General features: G+C 43.6%; 1 protein-coding gene across 1 annotated transcript; it reads right to left on the reverse strand.

Moving 5' to 3' along the window:
• Positions 1 to 708: 708 nt before the first annotated feature.
• On the reverse strand, positions 709 to 9,281 carry LOC120023770 (enhancer of rudimentary homolog). The gene is made up of 4 exons (XM_038967866.1): positions 9,193 to 9,281; positions 1,986 to 2,073; positions 1,703 to 1,823; positions 709 to 1,225 (listed from the first exon to the last, which is right to left on the reverse strand). The coding sequence occupies exons 1-4, from the start codon at positions 9,193 to 9,195 to the stop codon at positions 1,123 to 1,125; spliced, it is 315 nt and encodes a 104-aa protein (XP_038823794.1). The 5' UTR covers positions 9,196 to 9,281; the 3' UTR covers positions 709 to 1,122.
• Positions 9,282 to 20,972: the final 11,691 nt, after the last annotated feature.

Genomic DNA, 20,972 nt, shown 5'->3' on the forward strand with positions numbered 1-20,972 from the left:
TGAGGACCTGCCTTACAACAGGCCTACAAACCCTCAGTCCAGCCTCTCTCAGCGTTTTGCAGACAGTCTGAGCACTGATGGAGGGATTGTGCGTTCCTGGTGAAACTCGGGCAGTTGTTGTTGCCATCCTGTACCTGATGTTCGGATGTACCGATCCTGTGCAGGTTTTGTTACATGTGGTCTGCGACTGCGAGGACGATCAGCTGTCTGTCTTGTCTCCCTGTAGCACCTCACAGTACGGATATTGCAATTTATTGCCCTGGCCACATTTGCAGTCCTCATGCCTCCTTGCAGCATGCCTAAGGCACGTTCACGCAGATGAGCAGGGACCCTGGGCATCTTTCTTTTGGTGTTTTTCCAGAGTCCGCAGAAAGGCCTCTTTAGTGTCCTAAGTTTTCATAACTGTGATCTTAATTGCTTACAGTCTAAGATGTTAGTGTCTTAACGACCGTTCCACAGGTGCATGTTCATGAATTGTTTATGGTTCATTGAACAAGCATGGGAAACAGTGTTTAAACCCTTTACAATGAAGATCTGTGAAGTTATTTGGATTTTTACAAATTATCTTTGAAAAGACAGAGTCCTGAAAAAGGGACGTTTTTTTTTTATTGCCGAGTTTAGTAGGAATTCAAAGCAAGCCAGTGGACAAGTCATCTCTATATGAGTACAGAACACAAACATTTAACAGTAACACAAAAAAACAGAGTATTTCTTGCTGTTTTTTAAATTTTATTTAAGTAAAGACAAAAGACATCTTCATAAAGGGGGAAACTATTTTAAATACAAACATTTCAAAAAATAAAATAAAAAATAAAATCACACTTCACCCCATCCTCCTAGAAAAGTTCTCACTGAGACAAATGACTTAAATGTTATAACTCAACCCTTCTCCGTTCCTATCAAACGCCCCCCCCCCCACCCTCCCTGACCTCTTCCTTCATAGATTGGTCACGTTCCAGGCAGACTACATTGCAGACGTTGCACTGCATCAACCCAATGTCATTGACTACGCAGTCGTCATCAGATTGCTGTATTTTATGACGTGGTGACATGTTACACACCAGATCAGATGTTTCTCTGGCGTCTGCAGTGCAGTCAGCCTGGAACTAAGGGCTGTAAGTCTCATTTCCCAGCCTGTTGGGCCTGACGTCGCAGCAGGACGTAAATCTTCTCCTTGATCCAGTCCTTGTTGTACGGCTGGTACGTCTGCGTGTCCGCACGGTACCTAGGAGGAGAAAGAGAGACGGAGTGTCCCCATTAAAATGTAGCCTTATGAGGCAATAGAAATCCTCAACCCTAGGATGTTTAACAGAAGTGAGGTTGACACTTCGCTTAATGCCTGCAGATCTAACGCTGGTGTTATAGTGAACTATAAGACATTATAGGCATGCATAATACCCTTACAACAACTCTAACGCAAATTAAAATAACCAGGTTATTAATAAATTAATTTTCAAATTTTCAAAAAAAAGGTATGACATTTGATATCATTCAGACAGATTCATTCAGACGAAAGAACAATAACTAGGACTGGGAGACGATCCAGGTTGCCTAGACAGACAAGTTTCACACTTCCTGGAACGTCACCAGGACTTCCTGGAACGTCACCAGGACTTCCTGGAACGTCACCAGGACTTCCTGGAACATCACCAGAACTTCCTGGAACATCACCAGAACTTCCTGGAACATCACCAGAACTTACACCAAGCAGCTGAGGTCAGCCAGGTCATCGATGAAGTCAAACAGTTGACTGATGTCATAGGTGATGGATGGACTGTTTGGGTTCATTCTCTTTAGGTGTTCCTCGTACATCTTACACACACCTGGAAAATAGATTTTCTAGATTAAGCTGGTTGACCATCTAACGGCATTTAAAAAATGTTCCATCACGTTGTTTTTTCCCCCCTTCAGCGGGTCAGTACTGTCTCACAGACGATGTGGGTTCTATATCCTTCTCTGTCAGTTTAGGTGGCTGTCAAATTTACCTTCCATGCACTCGTTGACCGATTCATAATCGGCATACGTCCGTCCCTCTGGCCTCTTGGTGGGCTGGACCAACAGGATCGTGTGAGACTGCAACAACAAACACATTATCCCATGTTATTGGTCACATGCTTCCTAAACAAAACAGGTGTAGACTAACATGGAAATGCTTCCTAAACAAAACAGGTGTAGACTAACTATCACCCATTTCAAATTGGGTTGTCGGGTGATTGTGGAGGACAAGTCATCTGATGCAGCACTCCATCACTCTCCTGCTTGGTCAAATAGCCCTTACACAGCCTGGAGGTGTGTTGGGTCATTGTCCTGTTGAAAAACAAATGATAGTCCCACTAAGCCCAAACCAGATGGGATGGCGTATCGCTGCAGAATGCTGTGGTAGCCATGCTGGTTAACTGTGCCTTGAATTCTAAATAAATCAGTGTCACCAGCAATGCAGCCCGATACCATCACACCTCCTCCTCCATGCTTCACGGTGGGAACCACACATGCGAAGATCATCAGTTCACCTACTCTGCGTCTCACGAAGACACGGCGGTTGGAACCAAAAATATTACATTTGGACTCATCAGACCAAAGGACAGATTTCCACCGGTCTAATGTCCATTGCTCGTGTTTCTGGGCCAAAGCAAGTCTCTTCTTCTTATTGGTGTCCTTTACTAGTGGTTTCCTTGCAGCAATTCGACAATGAAGGCCTGATTCACGTAGTGTCCTCTGAACAGTTGATGTTGAGATGTGACTGTTACTTGAACCCTGAAGCATTTATTTGGGCAGCAACTTCTGAGGCTGGTAACTCTAATGAACTTGTCCTCCGCAGCAGAGGTAACTCTGGGTCTTCCTTTCCGGTGGCGGTCCTCAGGAGAGCCAGTTTCATCATAGCACTTGGTGGTTTTTGCGACTGCACTTGAAGAAACGTTCAAAGTTGAACGCTGGGATCAACCCTACTCCTCAGCCAGAGCCGCCTGAACGCTCTAGATTTACGAACGGACAATCTGACAACGCTCTGGATTTACAAAACTCCCAGAGCGCACTCTGGCACTCGAGATTGTCAATTCAAAACACACCCGAAACCGTAAAATGTTTAGCTAACGTTAGTAATTTGTTATGCTAACATGCTAGCAAGAAGTTGCATAGCAACAGCACCAACTTCCGGTAGACAGGCAAAGCGCTAGTACGCTCAACTGAAACAATACCTTTCGTTTACAGTATACTAAAATGAACTAATACTATAAAGTATTGTAGAATATACTCATCAAGTATGTAGTATAAAGTATGTTAGTATGGGTATTCAAACACAGCTATGGACTGCCAACACTGTTCAGAGGTGCTAAGTACGGTCGACAGGCAAACGTTTGACAACCCCACCGGTGTGTCTGAGCTTTTAAAATGAATAAAACTCAAAATACTAGCTTAAGCATATTTTAGTAAGGTACAACATTGACAGATCTGACTTAAATCTTACATTTTAGCATACATTGTAGCTACTATAATTTCCAACTGTAACCATGTTTATACGCGTGGAAAGTCATAACTTATTAAAAAATAACATGGAAACAGGAAGTTTTGGAATAAAAAAATAAATAAAATGCCAACAGATCATTTGATCGTTCGACATGGTGGGATCTTTTTGTCGTTCAAATGAATTATGCGATAAATGCCGGTGGAAACGATGCAGTTTATGAGGCTACAGATTAAATGATGAACGTCACAAGAGGGTGAAAGGTCACGGTGATCTTTTATGCTCCTTTTCATTAGACATCCAGGCAAAAAGCACGCGCCGCTCCACTGTCCTCCGGTATTTATTTATTTTCCAAACGTGTATACACATCACTCCCGACATACACAAGCTATCTCTCTTGACAGCAGCCTACACCTAAACTGTATGTGTAGAAAAGACGAGGATTATTCAGGTGATCAACTACTGATAACTGCAGCTGTATAGGTTACAGCCAATGGGCCCTGGTCCCTACAGCCTGGAATCGTACCGGGGTCTGTAGTGACACCTCTAGCACTGAGATGCAGTGCCTTACACCGCTGCGCCACCCGGGAAAGCTAGTGAATTTAAACTCAGTATACTCTATATGGAAACAATAAGTAAAATGTATTGATGTTGTTAGAGATGAGTGAATAGAAACTAGATTAACTGTTGTAATGTGTCCTTGTGCGCGCCAGCCTGTTGGTGGCTCCCGCCGGCCTGTGAACCCAGAAAATCGATAGGAGAATAACTTTCATCTGTTCTAATTATACTGAGAAATAAAAAAAACACAAAAAGCAACAATTTCTAAGATTTTACTGAGTTACAGTTTGTATAAAGGAAATCAGTCAACTGAAGCACATTCATTACTCGGTGCTGTTGTTTGTGTCGAATTGCTTTGCTTTATCTTGGCCAGGTCGCAGTTGTAAATGAGAACTTGTTTTCAACTAGCCTACCTGGTTAAACAAAGGTGAAAAATAAATAAATAAATAAATAAAATAAAGGTGAAATAAATATAAAAGAAATTCTTACGGCCCTAATCTATGGATTTCACATAACTGGGAATACAGATATGCATCCGTTGGTCACAGATACCTTTAAAAAGGTAGGGGCGTGGATCAGAAAACCAGTCAGTATCTGGTGTGACCACCATTTTCCTCTTGCAGAGCGACATCTCCTTCACATAGAGTTGATCAAGCTGTTGATTGTGGCCTGTGGAATGTCCCACTCCTCTTCAATGGCTGTGTGAATTTGCTGGATATTGGAGGAAACTGGAACACGCTGTCGTACACGTCGATCCAGAGCATCCCAAACATGCGCAATGGGTGACATGTCTGGTGAGTATGCAGGCCATGGAAGAACTGGGACATTTTCAGTTTCCAGGAATTGTGTGCAGATCCTTGCGCCATGGGTATGTGCATTATCATTAGAGGTCGACCGATTATGATTTTTCAACGCCGATACCGATTATTGGAGGACCAAAACAAGCCGATACCGATTAAATCGGCTGATTTTTTAAATTTATTTGTAATAATGACAATTACAACAATACTGAATGAACACTTATTTTAACTTAATATAATACATCAATAAAATCATTTTAGCCTCAAATAAATAATGAAACATGTTCAATTTGGTTTAAATAATGCAAAAACAAAGTGTTGGAGAAGAAAGTAAAAGTGCAATATGTGCCATGTAAGAAAGCTAACGTTTAAGTTCCTTGCTCAGAACATGAGAACATATGAAAGCTGGTGGTTCCTTTTAACATGAGTCTTCAATATTCCCAGGTAAGAAGTTTTAGGTTGTAGTTATTATAGGAATTATAGGACTATTTCTCTCTATACCATTTGTATTTCATTAACCTATGACTATTGGATGTTCTTATAGGCACTTTAGTATTGCCAGTGTAACAGTATAGCTTCCATCCCTCTCCCCGCTCCTACCTGGGCTCGAACCAGGAACACATTGACAACAGCCACCCTCAAAGCAGCGTTACCCATGCAGAGCAAGAGGAATAACTACTCCAAGACTCAGAGTGAGTGACGTCTGAAACGCTATTAGCACGCACCCCGCTAACTAGCTAGCCATTTCACATCGGTTACACCAGCCTAATCTCGGGAGTTGATAGGCTTGAAGTCATAAACAGCTCAATGCTTGAAGCACAGCGAAGAGCTGCTGGCAAAACGCACGTAAGTGCTGTTTGAATGAATGCTTATGAGCCTGCTGCTGCCTACCACCGCTCAGTCAGACTGCTCTATCAAATCATACTTAGTTATAACATAATAACACATAGAAATACGAGCCGTAGGTCATTAATATGGTCGAATCCGGAAATTATCATCTCGAAAACAAGACGTTTATTCTTTCAGTGAAATACGGAACCGTTCCGTATTTTATCTAACGGGTGGCATCCCTAAGTCTAAATATTCCTGTTACATTGCACAACCTTCAATGCTATGTCATAATTACGTAAAACTCTGGCAAATTAGGCAGCCCAAACTGTTGCATATACACTTACTCTGCGTGCAATGAACGCAAGAGAAGTGACACAATATTCACCTGGTTAATATTGCCTGCTAACATGAATTTCCTTTAGATAAATATGCAGGTTTAAAAATATATACTTGTGTATTGATTTTAAGAAAGGCATTGATGTTTATGGTTAGGTACCTTTTTCGCGAATGCGCACCACATCGATTATATGCAACACAGGACACGCTAGATAAACTAGTAATATCATCAACCATGTGTAGTTAACTAGTGATTATGATTGATTGATTGTTTTTTATAAGATAAGTTTAATGCTAGCTAGCAACTTACCTTGGCTTCTTACTGCATTCGCGTAACAGGCAGTCTCCTCGTGGAGTGCAATGTAAGGCAGGTGGTTAGAGCGTTGGACTAGTTAACCGTAAGGTTGCAAGATTGAATCCCTGAGCTGACAAGGTAAAAATCTGTCGTTCTGCCCCTGAACAAGGCAGTTAACCCACTGTTCCCAGACCAGTTAACCCACTGTTCCTAGACCAGTTAACCCACTGTTCCTAGGCCGTCATTGAAAATAAGAATGTGTTCTTAACTGACTTGCCTCGTTAAATAAATACGTTCTTTTTTATTTTATTTTTGGCCAAATCGGTGTTCAAAAATACGGATTTCCGATTGTTATGAAAACGTGAAATCGGCCCTAATTAAATCGGCCATTCCGATTAATCGGTCGACCTCTAGTCTGTAACTCTGTTATTACAGCAAGGCAAATAAAGATTTGTGCAAACTGGGAGTGATACTTTCCTCCCCAAATTATTTCCTAAAGCAGAGAGGTATTTTCTCCGTTATTCCATATCAAGGCTAGATGAGGCTGAATGGCAACAACACAATGTAACTAATTCCTCTCATTGGTACAAGAATGTTCAGTCTGTTGACTAATCCAATGAAAAGATGGATTCACAGTTTTATTAAACCTACAAAAAATGGACTTTATCAAATAGTCATTGACAGTTAAATAAAATTAACTTAGTCACAGCCTCTCCCCTTTGTTTGCTGAACTGGGGGGAATGGGATGGAGAAATGGTTTCCTATAGGCTGGGTGGGGCTTAACTGGGGGGAATGGGATGGAGAAATGGTTTCCTATAGGCTGGGTGGGGCTTAACTGGGGGGAATGGGATGGAGAAATGGTTTCCTATAGGCTGGGTGGGGCATAACTGGGGGGAATGGGATGGAGAAATGGTTTCCTATAGGCTGGGTGGGAATGGGATGGAGAAATGGTTTCCTATAGGCTGGGTGGGGCGCAACAGTCAGAATGCGTTCCAAAGGGCACCCTATTGCCTACAACTTTTCTCTGTATAATGTACTACTTTTGACCACAGCCTTAAGGGCCTTGGTCAGCATTAGTGCACTATGTATAGGGAATATGGTGCCCTTTGGGACACAGCCCGTCTGTTGATGAAGCCACATGAAATCAATGGCTGCATACCAATTGTCCATCCCTCTCCTCATGGATATCCAAACATTGGATTGAGCTACTTCAAGCCATTGTTAAATCCCTGAGATGAGAAGAAATGTGGCGTAGCGGTCTAAGGCACTGCATCTCAGTGCTAGAGGCATCACCACAGACACCCTGGTTCAAATCCAGGCTGTATCACAACCGGCCGTGATTGGGAGTCCCATAGGGCGACGCACAATTGGCCCAGCGTCGTCCGGGTTTGGCCGGTGTAGGCCGTCATTGTAAATAAGAATCTGTTCTTAACTGACTTGCCTAGTTAAATACATTAAAAAAAAAAGTTTACGTCCACACTTTGGGAGAACGACAATAGATATGCAGCCAATGTTAATGGTCACACACCTTTGAGTCGTTATTTTAAAAAAATATATATAAAAAGATTTTCTATAAAAGGGCAAATAATAAAGTTGTTGCTGTAGTAGGTAAGACAATGGAGAGTATAGGTTCATTATGGATTTTGAGAAATGGTGGTAAACAGCGCCACCCTCAGGCAGAAAACAGAATGTTCTATTCTCAGCCAGGCTCATCTTTTCAAAGAATACACCATTTATTTATCTCTCCATTTATATTTTGAATGTATTCCAGATTAACCAGATCCCTTTACAGAAAAAGATTGCAGCCAGAGTGCAGTATAACTGCAAATACTGCATCCAAAATACGATTTTTTTTTACTGCATTCATTTTGTAGTATAGCTGCAGTTACAGTGCAGTATAATTGGAGTTCAACTGCAGTTATTCTGTAAGTACTGTGTCCAAAATACCAGTCGACTGCAGTTACTGCACTTTCAAAAGTGCTCTCTTGTTTTGTAAGGGTCCCAATAATTTAGGTAGTAAACAACACTCCCTCTCTGGTATATTCTATTGTGAACTGTCTGGGACTCGTTTCTCCAGTTTAGGTCTACTACTCACAGATACTTGCCTTAAGTCAAAGACTAAATTAACTGCAATACACTGGTCTCAAATATTAGCATAACCTGAATACACAGAACCACGGCGGACCCATTGTAAAATGAGAGGCTTTCACAATATTAAAAAGTGTCCCAGTGGAACATGGTTAGCTCTGTCCACTTGGGCGTAGCTTACGGAGCATTTTTTGACGTGAGCGTTGGTATCGTCATATTTCAACCGATCAAGTTCTCACCACACCGGCTGCATACATTTCCTTCGGACGGTTAAATGACACGACTCAACATCGCCATCTGCCGGCCTTTGGACTAACACTAACTTTGAGTAACGAGTACAACTGTATATTACTTTGAAGATCAATAAAATGCTTTAATTTCAGTAAATTAATATTTCTAGACGACCTCAGTTAAAGTTATGGGCTGGATCATCCTGCAACACAGGACCAAAAGCCAGGTATCTGTTTGCTACCATCCCCCATTGATACAATGATTGTTGTCACTAACTAAACGTTAGTACTGGAACTAGCGTAACTCGGAATTTAACACAGACATGTCAATGAACACGCAGACTACAACAAGATTAATGAAGATTAATACAACGCCATATAATATGTCAGACTGGTTTATGACCAAGACGTTTAAAAACAACTCACTAAACTAACATTCGCAAGCTAGCTAACGCGTTAGCTAGCATCCGTTGATTGACATGCACGCAACATTTCAAAAAGGCTAGCTAGCAATCCACTCTTTTTTTTTTTTACTCTGGAAAACCACTTGAACACAAATTTAGACATGCTATTTTAAAACAAACAAAAACTAACCATGTTTTGGATAATTCCTTCACCGCGGTCTTGGCGTAAGTAAGGTATCTTGTTCTACTCGATATCAGCGTCTCGTCACTAGTTACCACACCCACAAATTCATAAACCCCGCCTATTTAAAAAATGTATGTTCTTAAAATGGTATTTAAAACCTAACCTTAACCACACGGCTAACCTTATGTCTAACTCTAGCCTTAAATTAAGACCAACAATCTAGCTATTTTTGTTTTTATACATTTTTAAGATATAGCCAATTTTGACTTTGTGGCTGTGCTATCTAGGAAACCGTCTCGGCCAAAAAAGTACTTCCGGGTCACGGAATTTCGGTAATTTCAAAATAAAACTCGCCCACGTAATAGTAAAAAAAAAAGTGTATTTAACCTGCATTTATTCATGATATACCGTATGAAAAATAATTGTCTAAACATTAACAATAATTCATATTTAAGTGACATTTGTATAAAATGTGTATTTTAAACATGTTCCAAGGGCAAATCAATGCTCCCCTACTGAACTTTACTGAAACTGCAGTAAAAGCAGTGGTGTAAAGAACTTAAGTAAAAATACTTTAAATTACTACTTAAGTGGTTTTTTGGGGTATCTGTACTTTACTATTTATATTTTTGACAACCTTTACTTTTACTCCACTACATTCCTAAAGAAAATGATGTACTTTTTACTCCATACATTTTCCCTGACACCCAAAAGTACTGGTTACATTTTGAATGCTTAACAGGACAGGAAACAGTTGAACTGCAGTTATACTGCACTCTGACTGCAATATTTTTTCGTAAGGGAATACACTGTATATGAAATACATATTGGCTTATAAAGAGAAAACTATTATAGGTGCAGAAGTGAAAGTGGGGTTGAGATTAATCACTAGGGTCTGTAGAATCCATATAGGATGTTATTTCCTGGGGAACTGACATCTAGACACCGCTCTGTACCGCAGACACCCCTCTGTACCGCAGACACCGCTCTGTACCGCAGACACCGCTCTGTACCGCAGACACCGCTCTGTACCGCAGACAGCAGACACCGCTCTGTACCGCAGACACCGCTCTGTACCGCAGACACCGCTCTGTACCGCAGACACCGCTCTGTACCGCAGACACCCCTCTGTACCGCAGACACCGCTCTGTACCGCAGACACCGCTCTGTACCGCAGACACCGCTCTGTACCGCAGACAGCAGACACCGCTCTGTACCGCAGACACCGCTCTGTACCGCAGACACCGCTCTGTACCGCAGACACCGCTCTGTACCGCAGACACCGCTCTGTACCGCAGACACCGCTCTGTACCGCAAACACCGCTCTGAACCAGAAACACTCACAGCTCTTAGAGGTTTACCCAGAAACACTCACAGCTGTAATCGCTCTTAGAGAGTTACCCAGAAACACTCACAGCTCTTAGAGGTTTACCCAGAAACACTCACAGCTGTAATCGCTCTTAGAGACTTACCCAGAAACACTCACAGCTCTTAGAGGTTTATCCAGAAACACTCACAGCTCTTAGAGAGTTACCCAGAAACACTCACAGCTGTAATCGCTCTTAGAGACTTACCCAGAAACACTCACAGCTGTAATCGCATCCAAAAGGTGATTCTAACATGTATTGACTGGTTTGAATAGTTATGTAAATGAGAGATTTCTGTACTTCATTTTCAAAAATGTCTTAACATGTTTTCACTGTCATTATGGGGTTTTGTGTGTTGATGGGTGAGAGAGAAAAATATATTTAATCTATTTTGAATTTAGGCTGTAATGCAGCAAAATGTGGAATAAGTCAAGGGGGTCTGAATAATTCCTGAAGGCCACTGTATGTCTGTGGTGTTGTCCTGTGAGTATGTTACAATGTTGTGGTATCACACAAACAGCCAGAGGCTCTGCCAGCAGAACATTTGAATCTGTCAACATGACGGGATAGAATTGGGGGAAAAATGTAATCTGTTTTTTTTTAGTATGGTGAAACTGGGTCTGGAAGGCTTCAACTTCTACAGAGTATGTTGTTGAGGATAGAGTTGGGGTTACATGGTTACGGGGTTACATGGTTACGGGGTTACATGGTTACGGGGTTACATGGTTGCAGGGTTATGGGGTTACATGGTTACAGGGTTGCAGGGTTACAGGGTTGCAGGGTTACAGGGTTGCAGGGTTGCAGGGTTATGGGGTTACATGGTTACAGGGTTGCAGGGTTACAGGGTTGCAGTGTTATGGGGTTACATGGTTACAGGGTTGCAGTGTTACGGGGTTACAGGGTTACATGGTTACAGGGTTACAGGGTTACAGGGTTGCAGGGTTACAGGGTTGCAGGGTTACAGGGTTGCAGGGTTACAGGGTTGCAGGGTTGCAGTGTTACGGGGTTACAGGGTTATGGGGTTACAGGGTTACATGGTTACAGGGTTACATGGTTACAGGGTTACAGGGTTGCAGGGTTACAGGGTTGCAGGGTTACAGGGTTGCAGGGTTGCAGTGTTATGGGGTTACATGGTTACAGGGTTGCAGTGTTACGGGGTTACAGGGTTATGGGGTTACAGGGTTACATGGTTACAGGGTTACATGGTTACGGGGTTACATGGTTACAGGGTTGCAGGGTTGCAGGGTTACAGGGTTGCAGGTTAGGGGGTTACAGGGTTGCGGGGTTACAGGGTTGCAGGGTTGCAGGGTTACAGGGTTACGGGGTTACAGGGTTACAGGGTTGCAGGGTTACGGGGTTACAGGGTTACAGGGTTACAGGGTTGCGGGGTTGCGGGGTTATAGGGTTGCAGGGTTACAGGGTTGCGGGGTTACAGGGTTACAGGGTTACGGGGTTATGGGGTTACAGGGTTACATGGTTACGGGGTTACAGGGTTACAGGGTAGGATCAGTGTGGTATAACATGGTTGTGTTTCCCAGGGGGAGTGAAGCTGGGTCCAGGAGACTTTATCTTCTACAGAGTATGCTGGTGGGGATAGAGTTGGGGTTAGTGGGTTACAGGGTTATAGGGTTACAGGGTTAGGGGGTTACAGGGTTAGGGGTTACAGGGTTACGGGGTTACAGGGTTACAGGGTTACAGGGTTACAGGGTTACAGGGTTACAGGGTTACAGGGTTAGAGGGTTACAGGGTTACAGGGTTACAGGGTTACAGGGTTACAGGGTTACAGAGTTACAGGGTTACAGGGTTACAGGGTTACAGGGTTACAGGGTTACAGGGTTACAGGGTTACAGGGTTAGAGGGTTACAGGGTTACAGGGTTACAGGGTTAGGGGATTACAGGGTTACAGGGTTACAGGGTTACAGGGTTAGGGGATTACAGGGTTACAGGGTTACAGGGTTAGGGGATTACAGGGTTACAGGGTTACAGGGTTAGGGGATTAGAGGGGTACAGGGTAACAGGGTTAGAGGGTTAGAGGGTTACAGGGTTACAGGGTTACAGGGTTAGGGGATTACAGGGTTACAGGGTTAGGGGATTACAGGGTTAGAGGGTTAAGGGTTACATGGTTACATGGTTACGGGGTTACAGGGTTACGGGGTTAGGGGGTTACAGGGTTAAGGGTTACATGGTTACATGGTTACGGGGTTACGGGGTTACATTGTTACAGGGTTACAGGGTTACAGGGTTACAGGGTTACATGGTTACAGGGTTAGGGGGTTAGGGGGTTACAGGGTTAGGGGGTTACAGGGTTACAGGGTTAGGGGGTTACAGGGTTACAGGGTTACAGGGTTAGGGGGTTAGGGGGTTACAGGGTTACGGGGTTACAGGGTTACAGGGTTAGGGGGTTACAGGGTTACAGGGTTAGAGGGTTACAGGGTTACAGGGTTACAGGGTTACAGGGTTAGGGGGTTACAGGGTTACAGGGTTACAGGGTTACAGGGTTAGGGGGTTACAGGGTTACGGGGTTACAGGGTTACAGGGTTAGGGGGTTACAGGGTTACGGGGTTACATGGTTACGGGGTTAGGGGGTTACAGGGTTAAAGGGTTAGGGGGTTACAGGTTTACAGGGTTACGGGGTTACAGGGTTAAGGGTTACATGGTTACGGGGTTACAGGGTTACAGGGTTACAGGGTTACATGGTTACAGTGTTACAGTGTTAGGGGTTTACATGGTTAGGGGGTTACAGGGTTACAGGGTTAGGGGTTTACATGGTTAGGGGGTTACAGGGTTACAGGGTTACGGGGTTACATGGTTACAGGGTTAAGGGTTACATGGTTACATGGTTAGGGGGTTAGGGGTTACAGGGTTACGGGGTTACAGTGTTACAGTGTTAGGGGTTTACATGGTTAGGGGGTTAGGGTGTTACAGGTTTACAGGGTTACAGTGTTAGGGGGTTACATGGTTAGAGGGTTAGGGGGTTACAGGGTTACAGGGTTACATGGTTACAGGGTTAGGGTGTTACAGGTTTACAGGGTTACAGTGTTAGGGGGTTACATGGTTAGAGGGTTAGGGGGTTACAGGGTTACAGGGTTACGGAGTTACATGGTTACAGGGTTACAGGGTTACAGGGTTACGGGGTTACATGGTTACAGGGTTAAGGGTTACATGGTTACATGGTTACTGGGTTACGGGGTTACATGGTTACAGGGTTACGGGTTACATGGTTACAGGGTTACGGATTTACATGGTTACAGGGTTACAGGGTTACGGGGTTACATGGTTACAGGGTTAAGGGTTACATGGTTACATGGTTACTGGGTTACGGGGTTACATGATTACATGGTTATAGGGTTACAGGGTAGGATCAGTGTGGTATAACATGGTTGTGTTTCCCAGGGGGAGTGAAGCTGGGTCCAGGAGACTTTATCTTCTACAGTATGCTGGTGGTGAAGGCCTCCGCTGCAGCTAGTGGAGACTGGAACACTACTCTGGCCAGCTTCGTAGCCATACTCATCGTGAGTACACAACTACTCATTCCCACAGTAACACACCTCTCTTCTTTCTCTCTCTTTCTATCTCTAAAAACAGTTTTTTTTACTCACTACTTTGTTGAAGCACCTTTAGCAGCGATTACAGCCTTGAGTCTTCTTGAGTAAGACGCTACAAGCTTGGCACACCTGTATTTGGGGAGTTTCTCCCATTCTTCTCTGCAGATCCTCTCAAGCTCTGTCAGGTTGGATGGGGAGTGTTGCTGCACAGCTATTTTCAGGTCTCTCCAGAGATGTTAGATCGAGTTCAAGTCTAGGCTCTGGCTGGGCTTCTCAAGGACATTCAGAGACTTGTCCCAAAGCCACTCCTGTGTTGTCTTGGCTGTGTGTTAGGGTCATTGTCCTGTTGGAAGGTGAACCTTCACCCCAGTCTGAGGTCCTGAGCGCTCTGGAGCAGGTTTTCATCAAGGATCTCTCTGTACTTTGCTCCGTTCATCTTTCCCTCGATCCTGACTAGTCTCCCAGTCCCTGCCACTGAAAAACATCCCAACAGCATGATGCTGCCTCCACCTTGCTTCTCCAGATGTGACGCTTGACATTCAGGCCAAAGAGTTCAATCTTGGTTTCATCAGACCAGAAAATCTTGTTTCTCATGGTCTGAGAGTCCTTCAGGTGCCTTTTGGCAAACTCCAAGCAGGCTGTCATGTGCCTTTTACTGAGGAGTGGCTTCCGTCTGGCTACTCTACCATATAGGCCTGATTGGTGGAGTGCTGCAGAGAGGAAATCCGGAGCTCTGTCAGAGTGACCATCGGGTTCTTGGTCACCTCCCTGACCAAGACTCTTCTCTCCCTGATTGCTCAGTTTAGCCGGGCGGCCAACGTCATACAAACAAATGGCTGTATGGAACCTCCTCATAGCTGTGTATTATTTCTCCTCTCAATCTCACTAGTCATTCACTATAGTCTGTTTTCTCTCTGCCTTTTACTTTTGTCTGACTAATCGGTTCTCTTCTCCCTCTCTCCTCTCCACAGGGCCTGCGTTTGAGTCTTCTTCTCCTGGCCATCTTTAAGAAGGCCCTCCCTGCCCTCTCCATCTCCATTTTCTTTGGCTTGGTATTCTACTTCGCAACAGACAACCTGGTCAAGACCCTTTATGGACCAGCTGGCTCTGCACCAGTTCTACATTTAGCAGGACGCCCCCCACAGAAGAGTCGGTTTGGAGGGGGGGGGGGGGGGGGGGGTTCCCCAGTCCCCAGTCCCCAGTCCCCCAGTCCCCCGTCCCCCGTCCCCCGTCCCCCGTCCCCCGTCCCCCGTCCCCAGTCCCCAGTCCCCCAGTCCCCACGGCAACTCTTGTTGTGGTTCAAGCTCTGAACCGTGATGGCTTTAGATTGGTTCATACTGTCCTCGTTTTAAAAAGTGATGTATATGCCTCCCTCTTCCCGAAGCTGCATGTTTTCACCACAGACAGTCCTCTAAAGTTATAGGGAGGTCACGGCGAGGTCACGTTGTACAGGAGTGCGTACCATCACCACAGAGCTGTACTAAAATATAAACGCAACATGCAACAATTTCTCGATTTTACTGAGTTTACAGTTCATGTGAGGACAATCGGTCAACTGATATGAATCCATTAGACCCTAATCTATGGATTTCACATTTGGGCAGGGGTGTAGCCGACCCATTCGACAGCCAGGCCCAGCCACTGGGGAGCCAATCAGAATGAGTTTTTCCCTACAAAAAAGCCCCCTCCCCCAAAAATTATCCCACAGGTGAAGAAGCAGGATGTGGAGGTCCTGGGCTGGCATTGTTACACGTGGTCTGCTGTCGGGAAGCCGGTTGGACGTACTGCCAAATGTTCTAATGGTAGAGAAATGAACATTAAATTCTTTGACAACACTTCTGGTGGACACTCCTGCAGTCAGCATGCCAATCGCGCGCTTCCTCAAAACTGGAGACATCTGTGGCATTGTGTTGTGTGACACATTTTAGAGTGGCCTTTTATTGTCCCCCAGCACAAGGTACACCTGTGTAATGATCATACTGTTTAAATCAGATTCTTGATATGCCACACCTGTCAGGTGGATGGATTATCTTGGCCAAAGAGAAATGCTCACTAACAGGGATGTAAACAAATTTGTGCACAAAACATTTTAGAGAAATAAGCTTTTTGTGCGTATGGAACATTTCTGGGATCTTTTATTTCAGCTCATGAAACACGGGACCAACACTTTACATGTTGTGTTTATATATTTTTTGTTCTGTGTAGAATGATGACTCTATTTCTATGGTTACTATCGTCATGCTGTTCTAATGTCGTCTTGGAGACGCACACAAACACCCAAAACAGAGGTGGAGAAGAACCCTGGCACTCTCCAACGACCGACCGCCTGAAAAAGGACTTCAGAGGGGCCTTTTTTAACAAAAAGGGGACTTTGTTGAACTAACGGTTTAGGCCTTGACCTCCACTAACAGACTGTCACATGACATGGTGATGTGACTGATGGTAATTAGAATAACTGGTAAACCTTTTTTTCATCGTTCCAGTTCAATAGCATAGAATTTTGGTTTGTCCATCCGTCAGAACTCCAGAGCCGTGCCCTGAACGGCACCCTATTCCCTAATATAGTGCACTACTTTAGACCAGAGCCCTGAACGGCACCCTATTCCCTAATATAGTGCACTACTTTAGACCAGAGCCCTGAACGGCACCCTATTCCCTATATAGTGCACTACTTTAGACCAGAGCCCTGAACGGCACCCTATTCCCTATATAGTGCCCAGGGCACTGCTCAAAAGGAGTGCACTCCATAGAACATAGGGTTGCCGTGTGTCCTGCATCCCAGGAGTCATTGTTTGTTTTTTGTTTTTCTGTTGATACTAGACCCTGGTCCCAAGTGTTTTGGAATGACGATGACTAACAAGGAATTAACGTGATATAGCACAAACAGATCTGGGACCAGGCTATATTGATTGATCTACATTAGATTCATAAGTTTAAAAAAATATATATTTGTCGTATAAAATACATAAAAGTACATAGTGCTGCGAAATACTTACTAACAGGTTCACTGTTATTGTGTATACTCTATATCATGTGTAGAAGTCTACTGTACCTCTCTTGTGGCCTGTCTACCTGTTTTGTTTCTGCTCACTCTGAGGCATGACAAACCAAATGTATTGGGACAGGGCTTCTCCTGTTCTGCTTTTTAAAGGGAAAGCAAAAAAGTTGATCATGGCTGGTGTAGCACTGAATGAGGCACACTAACTAGGTCTTCAGGGGGCAGGTTTCCTGGACACAAAAAAAAACAATTCCCCCATTTTGAAATAGTTTTTTTTACTCCAGGATTAGGCTTAATATGGGTCTGGGGAAACTGGGCCTAAATGTTGCATCAGGTTAAATGCTTTGCTGCAGAGAGACCTGCACCTGAGACAAGAGACCAAATCAAAGTTTATTTGTCACGTGCGCCGAATAATATCACCTTACAGTGAAATGCTGAATACAACAGGTAAGGTAGACCTTACAGTGAAATGCTGACTTACAGGCTCTAACCAATAGTGCAAAAAAGGTATTAGGTGAACAATAGGTAAGTAAAGAAATAAAAAACAACAGTATAAAGACAGGCTGTATACAGTAGAGAGGCTATATACAGTAGAGAGGCTATATACAGTAGAGAGGCTATATACAGTAGAGAGGCTCTATACAGTAGTGAGGCTATATACAGTAGAGAGGCTATATACAGTAGAGAGGCTATATACAGTAGAGAGGCTATATACAGTAGAGAGGCTATATACAGTAGAGAGGCTATATACAGTAGAGAGGCTCTATACAGTAGTGAGGCTATATACAGTAGAGAGGCTATATACAGTAGAGAGGCTATATACAGTAGCGAGGCTATATACAGTAGAGAGGCTATATACAGTAGAGAGGATATATACAGTAGAGAGGCTATATACAGTAGAGAGGATATATACAGTAGAGAGGCTATATACAGTAGAGAGGATATATACAGTAGAGAGGCTATATACAGTAGAGAGGCTACATACAGTAGAGAGGCTATATACAGTAGCGAGGCTATATACAGTAGCGAGGCTACATACAGTAGAGAGGCTATATACAGTAGAGAGGCTATATACAGTAGAGAGGCTACATACAGTAGAGAGGCTATATACAGTAGAGAGGCTATATACAGTAGCGAGGCTATATACAGTAGAGAGGCTATATACAGTAGAGAGGCTATATACAGTAGAGAGGCTATATACAGTAGAGAGGCTATATACAGTAGAGAGGCTCTATACAGTAGAGAGGCTATATACAGTAGAGAGGCTATATACAGTAGAGAGGCTATATACAGTAGAGAGGCTATATACAGTAGAGAGGCTACATACAGTAGAGAGGCTATATACAGTAGAGAGGCTATATACAGTAGAGAGGCTCTATACAGTAGAGAGGCTATATACAGTAGAGAGGCTATATACAGTAGAGAGGCTACATACAGTAGAGAGGCTATATACAGTAGAGAGGCTATATACAGGCACTGGTTAGTCGGGCTGATTGAGGTAGTATGTACATGTAGATATGGTTAAAGTGACTATGCATATATGATAAACGGAGAGTAGCAGTAGCGTGATGTCATTGTGCTGAGATTATGTCATTGTGCTGAAATGATGTCATTGTGCTGAGATGTCATGAAGAGATGATGTCATTGTGCTGAGATGATGTCATGATGAAGAGATGACATCATGATGATATCATGATGAAGAGATGATGTCATTGTGCTGAGATGATGTCATGATGAAGAGATGATGTCATGATGTCATTGTGCTGAGATGATGTCATGATGAAGAGATGATGTCATGATGATGTCATGATGAAGAGATGATGTCATTGTGCTGAGATGATGTCATGATGAAGAGATGATGTCATGATGAAGAGATGATGTCATGATGATGTCATGATGAAGAGATGATGTCATTGTGTTGAGATTGTTTTCTTTCCTTTCTGGGAAATTATGACGTTGGCTTGTCTTTGTCTCCACATGCAAACGATGATGTGCATTATGTTATTAAGTTATTAGGTTATTCATTTCAAATGTTCCTTTAAAAAAAAAAAATGAATCAAGAAAAAAACAATGGTAGTATTTCTTGAAGAATGTATTAGTTTTGAGAGAGAAGAACACTTTCCCTTAGTTACAATATTGTTATTTAATGTCGAGAGGCATTTTGTTTGGTAACAACAACAGCATGTTATTAACAAGTCAGGAGTGTATTCCTACCTGTCGATTATGTTGCAAAATGTTTCTTAAACGGAATGAAACCAGGGAGGGACTTAACCGAATTTGTCCAATAGAAACTCAAGATTTAGTCATGAAATGACTACGCCCCAGTTGGAAGATAGTTGGAACACTAACAAATCATGTGGAATATATTTAAACATATTGGAATTCTGATGATTGTGTGTGATGCTTGGTGCACCAGTCGAGGCTTGATTCAGATTGTTTAATGGTCACATGTACGGGGTTGCCGATGTGATAGCAGGGTACAGTGAAAATCTTAGGCTCCAAAATCAAACATGCAGGACCAAGTGAAATAAAAATAATGAAAAAATGGTGTTTAAAAACAATAGAACTAGGACTATATACATAACTGTGGCAGTGATGAATGAATAAATAAATATCCATTGGGGTGGGGGCAGAGTAAAGACTGTGGGGGGGTGGGGCGGAATAACCATGAAAACTGCAGAGGTGTATTTAGAGGGCAAGTTAGTCAGGATGATATCTATGAGGGTGCCCGTGTTTACGGATTTGGGGTTGTACCTGGTAGGTTCCTTGATAATTTGTGTGAGATTGAGGGCATCTATCTAAAATTGTAGGACGGCCGGGGTGTTAAGCATATCCCAATTTAGGTCACCTAGCAGAACAAACTCTGAAGCTAGATCAATTCACATATGGTGTCCAGGGCACAGCTGGGAGCTGAGGGGGGTCTATCACAAGCGGCAACAGTGAGGGACTTATTTCTGGAGAGATGGATCTTTAAAAGTAGAAGCTAGAACTGTTTGGGCATAGACCTGGATAGTATGACAGAACTCTGCACGCTATCTCTACAGTAGATTGCAACTCCGCCCCCTTTAGCAGTTCTATCTTGATGGAAAATGTTGTAATTGGGGATGGAAATTTCAGAATTTTTGGTGGCCTTCCTAAGCCAGGATTCAGACACGGCTAGGACATCAGGGTTGGCGGAGTGTGCTAAAGCAGTGAATAAAGCAAATTTAGGGAGGAGGCTTCTGATGTTAACATGCATGAACCCAAGGCTTTTACTGTTGCAGAAGTCAACAAATGAGAGCGCCTGGGGAATGGGAATGATGCTGGGGGCTGCAGGGCCTGGGTTAACCTCTACATCACCAGAGGAACAGAGGAGGAGTAGGATAAGGATACGGCTAAAGACTATAAGAACTGGTCGTCTAGTGCGTTCGGAACAGAATCAAAGGAGCAGATGTCTGGGTGTGGTAGGATAGATTCAGGGCATAGTGTACAGACAAGGGTATGGTAGGGTGCGAGTACAGTGGAGGTAAACCTAGGCATTGAGTGATGATGACAGAGGTTGCATCTCTGGAGGCGCCAGATAAGCTAGGTGCGATCTCCGCATGTGTGGGGGGTGGGAATAAGGGGCATGTAGAGCGGGTCTAGGGGCTCCGCAGCAAAATAAAACAATGAGAGCTTCCCTGAACAACAGTATACAAGGCATATAAATCCTTGGTCAAGGAGGAGACCGAGAACCCGATGGTCACTCTGACAAAGCTCCAGAGTTCCTCTGTGGTGATGAGAACCTTCCAGAAAGACGACCATCTCTTCAGCACTCCACCAATCAGTGGCCAGACGGAAGCCACTCCTCAGTAAAAGGCACAACAACCTGCTTGGGTTTTGCCAAAAGTCCCCATG

This window comes from Salvelinus namaycush, chromosome 28 (assembly GCF_016432855.1).
Source record: "Salvelinus namaycush isolate Seneca chromosome 28, SaNama_1.0, whole genome shotgun sequence".
NCBI classification, from domain to species: domain Eukaryota; kingdom Metazoa; phylum Chordata; class Actinopteri; order Salmoniformes; family Salmonidae; genus Salvelinus; species Salvelinus namaycush.

Excerpts from the sequence above, each read along its gene's own strand:
- LOC120023770 (XM_038967866.1), bottom strand. Across the intron at positions 1,824-1,985 it reads GGTCAACGAGTGCATGGAAG|GTGTGTGTAAGATGTACGAG; the intron begins GTAAATTTGACA and ends TCTATTTTCCAG. Across the intron at positions 1,226-1,702 it reads GCTGACCTCAGCTGCTTGGT|GTACCGTGCGGACACGCAGA; the intron begins GTAAGTTCTGGT and ends TTCTCCTCCTAG.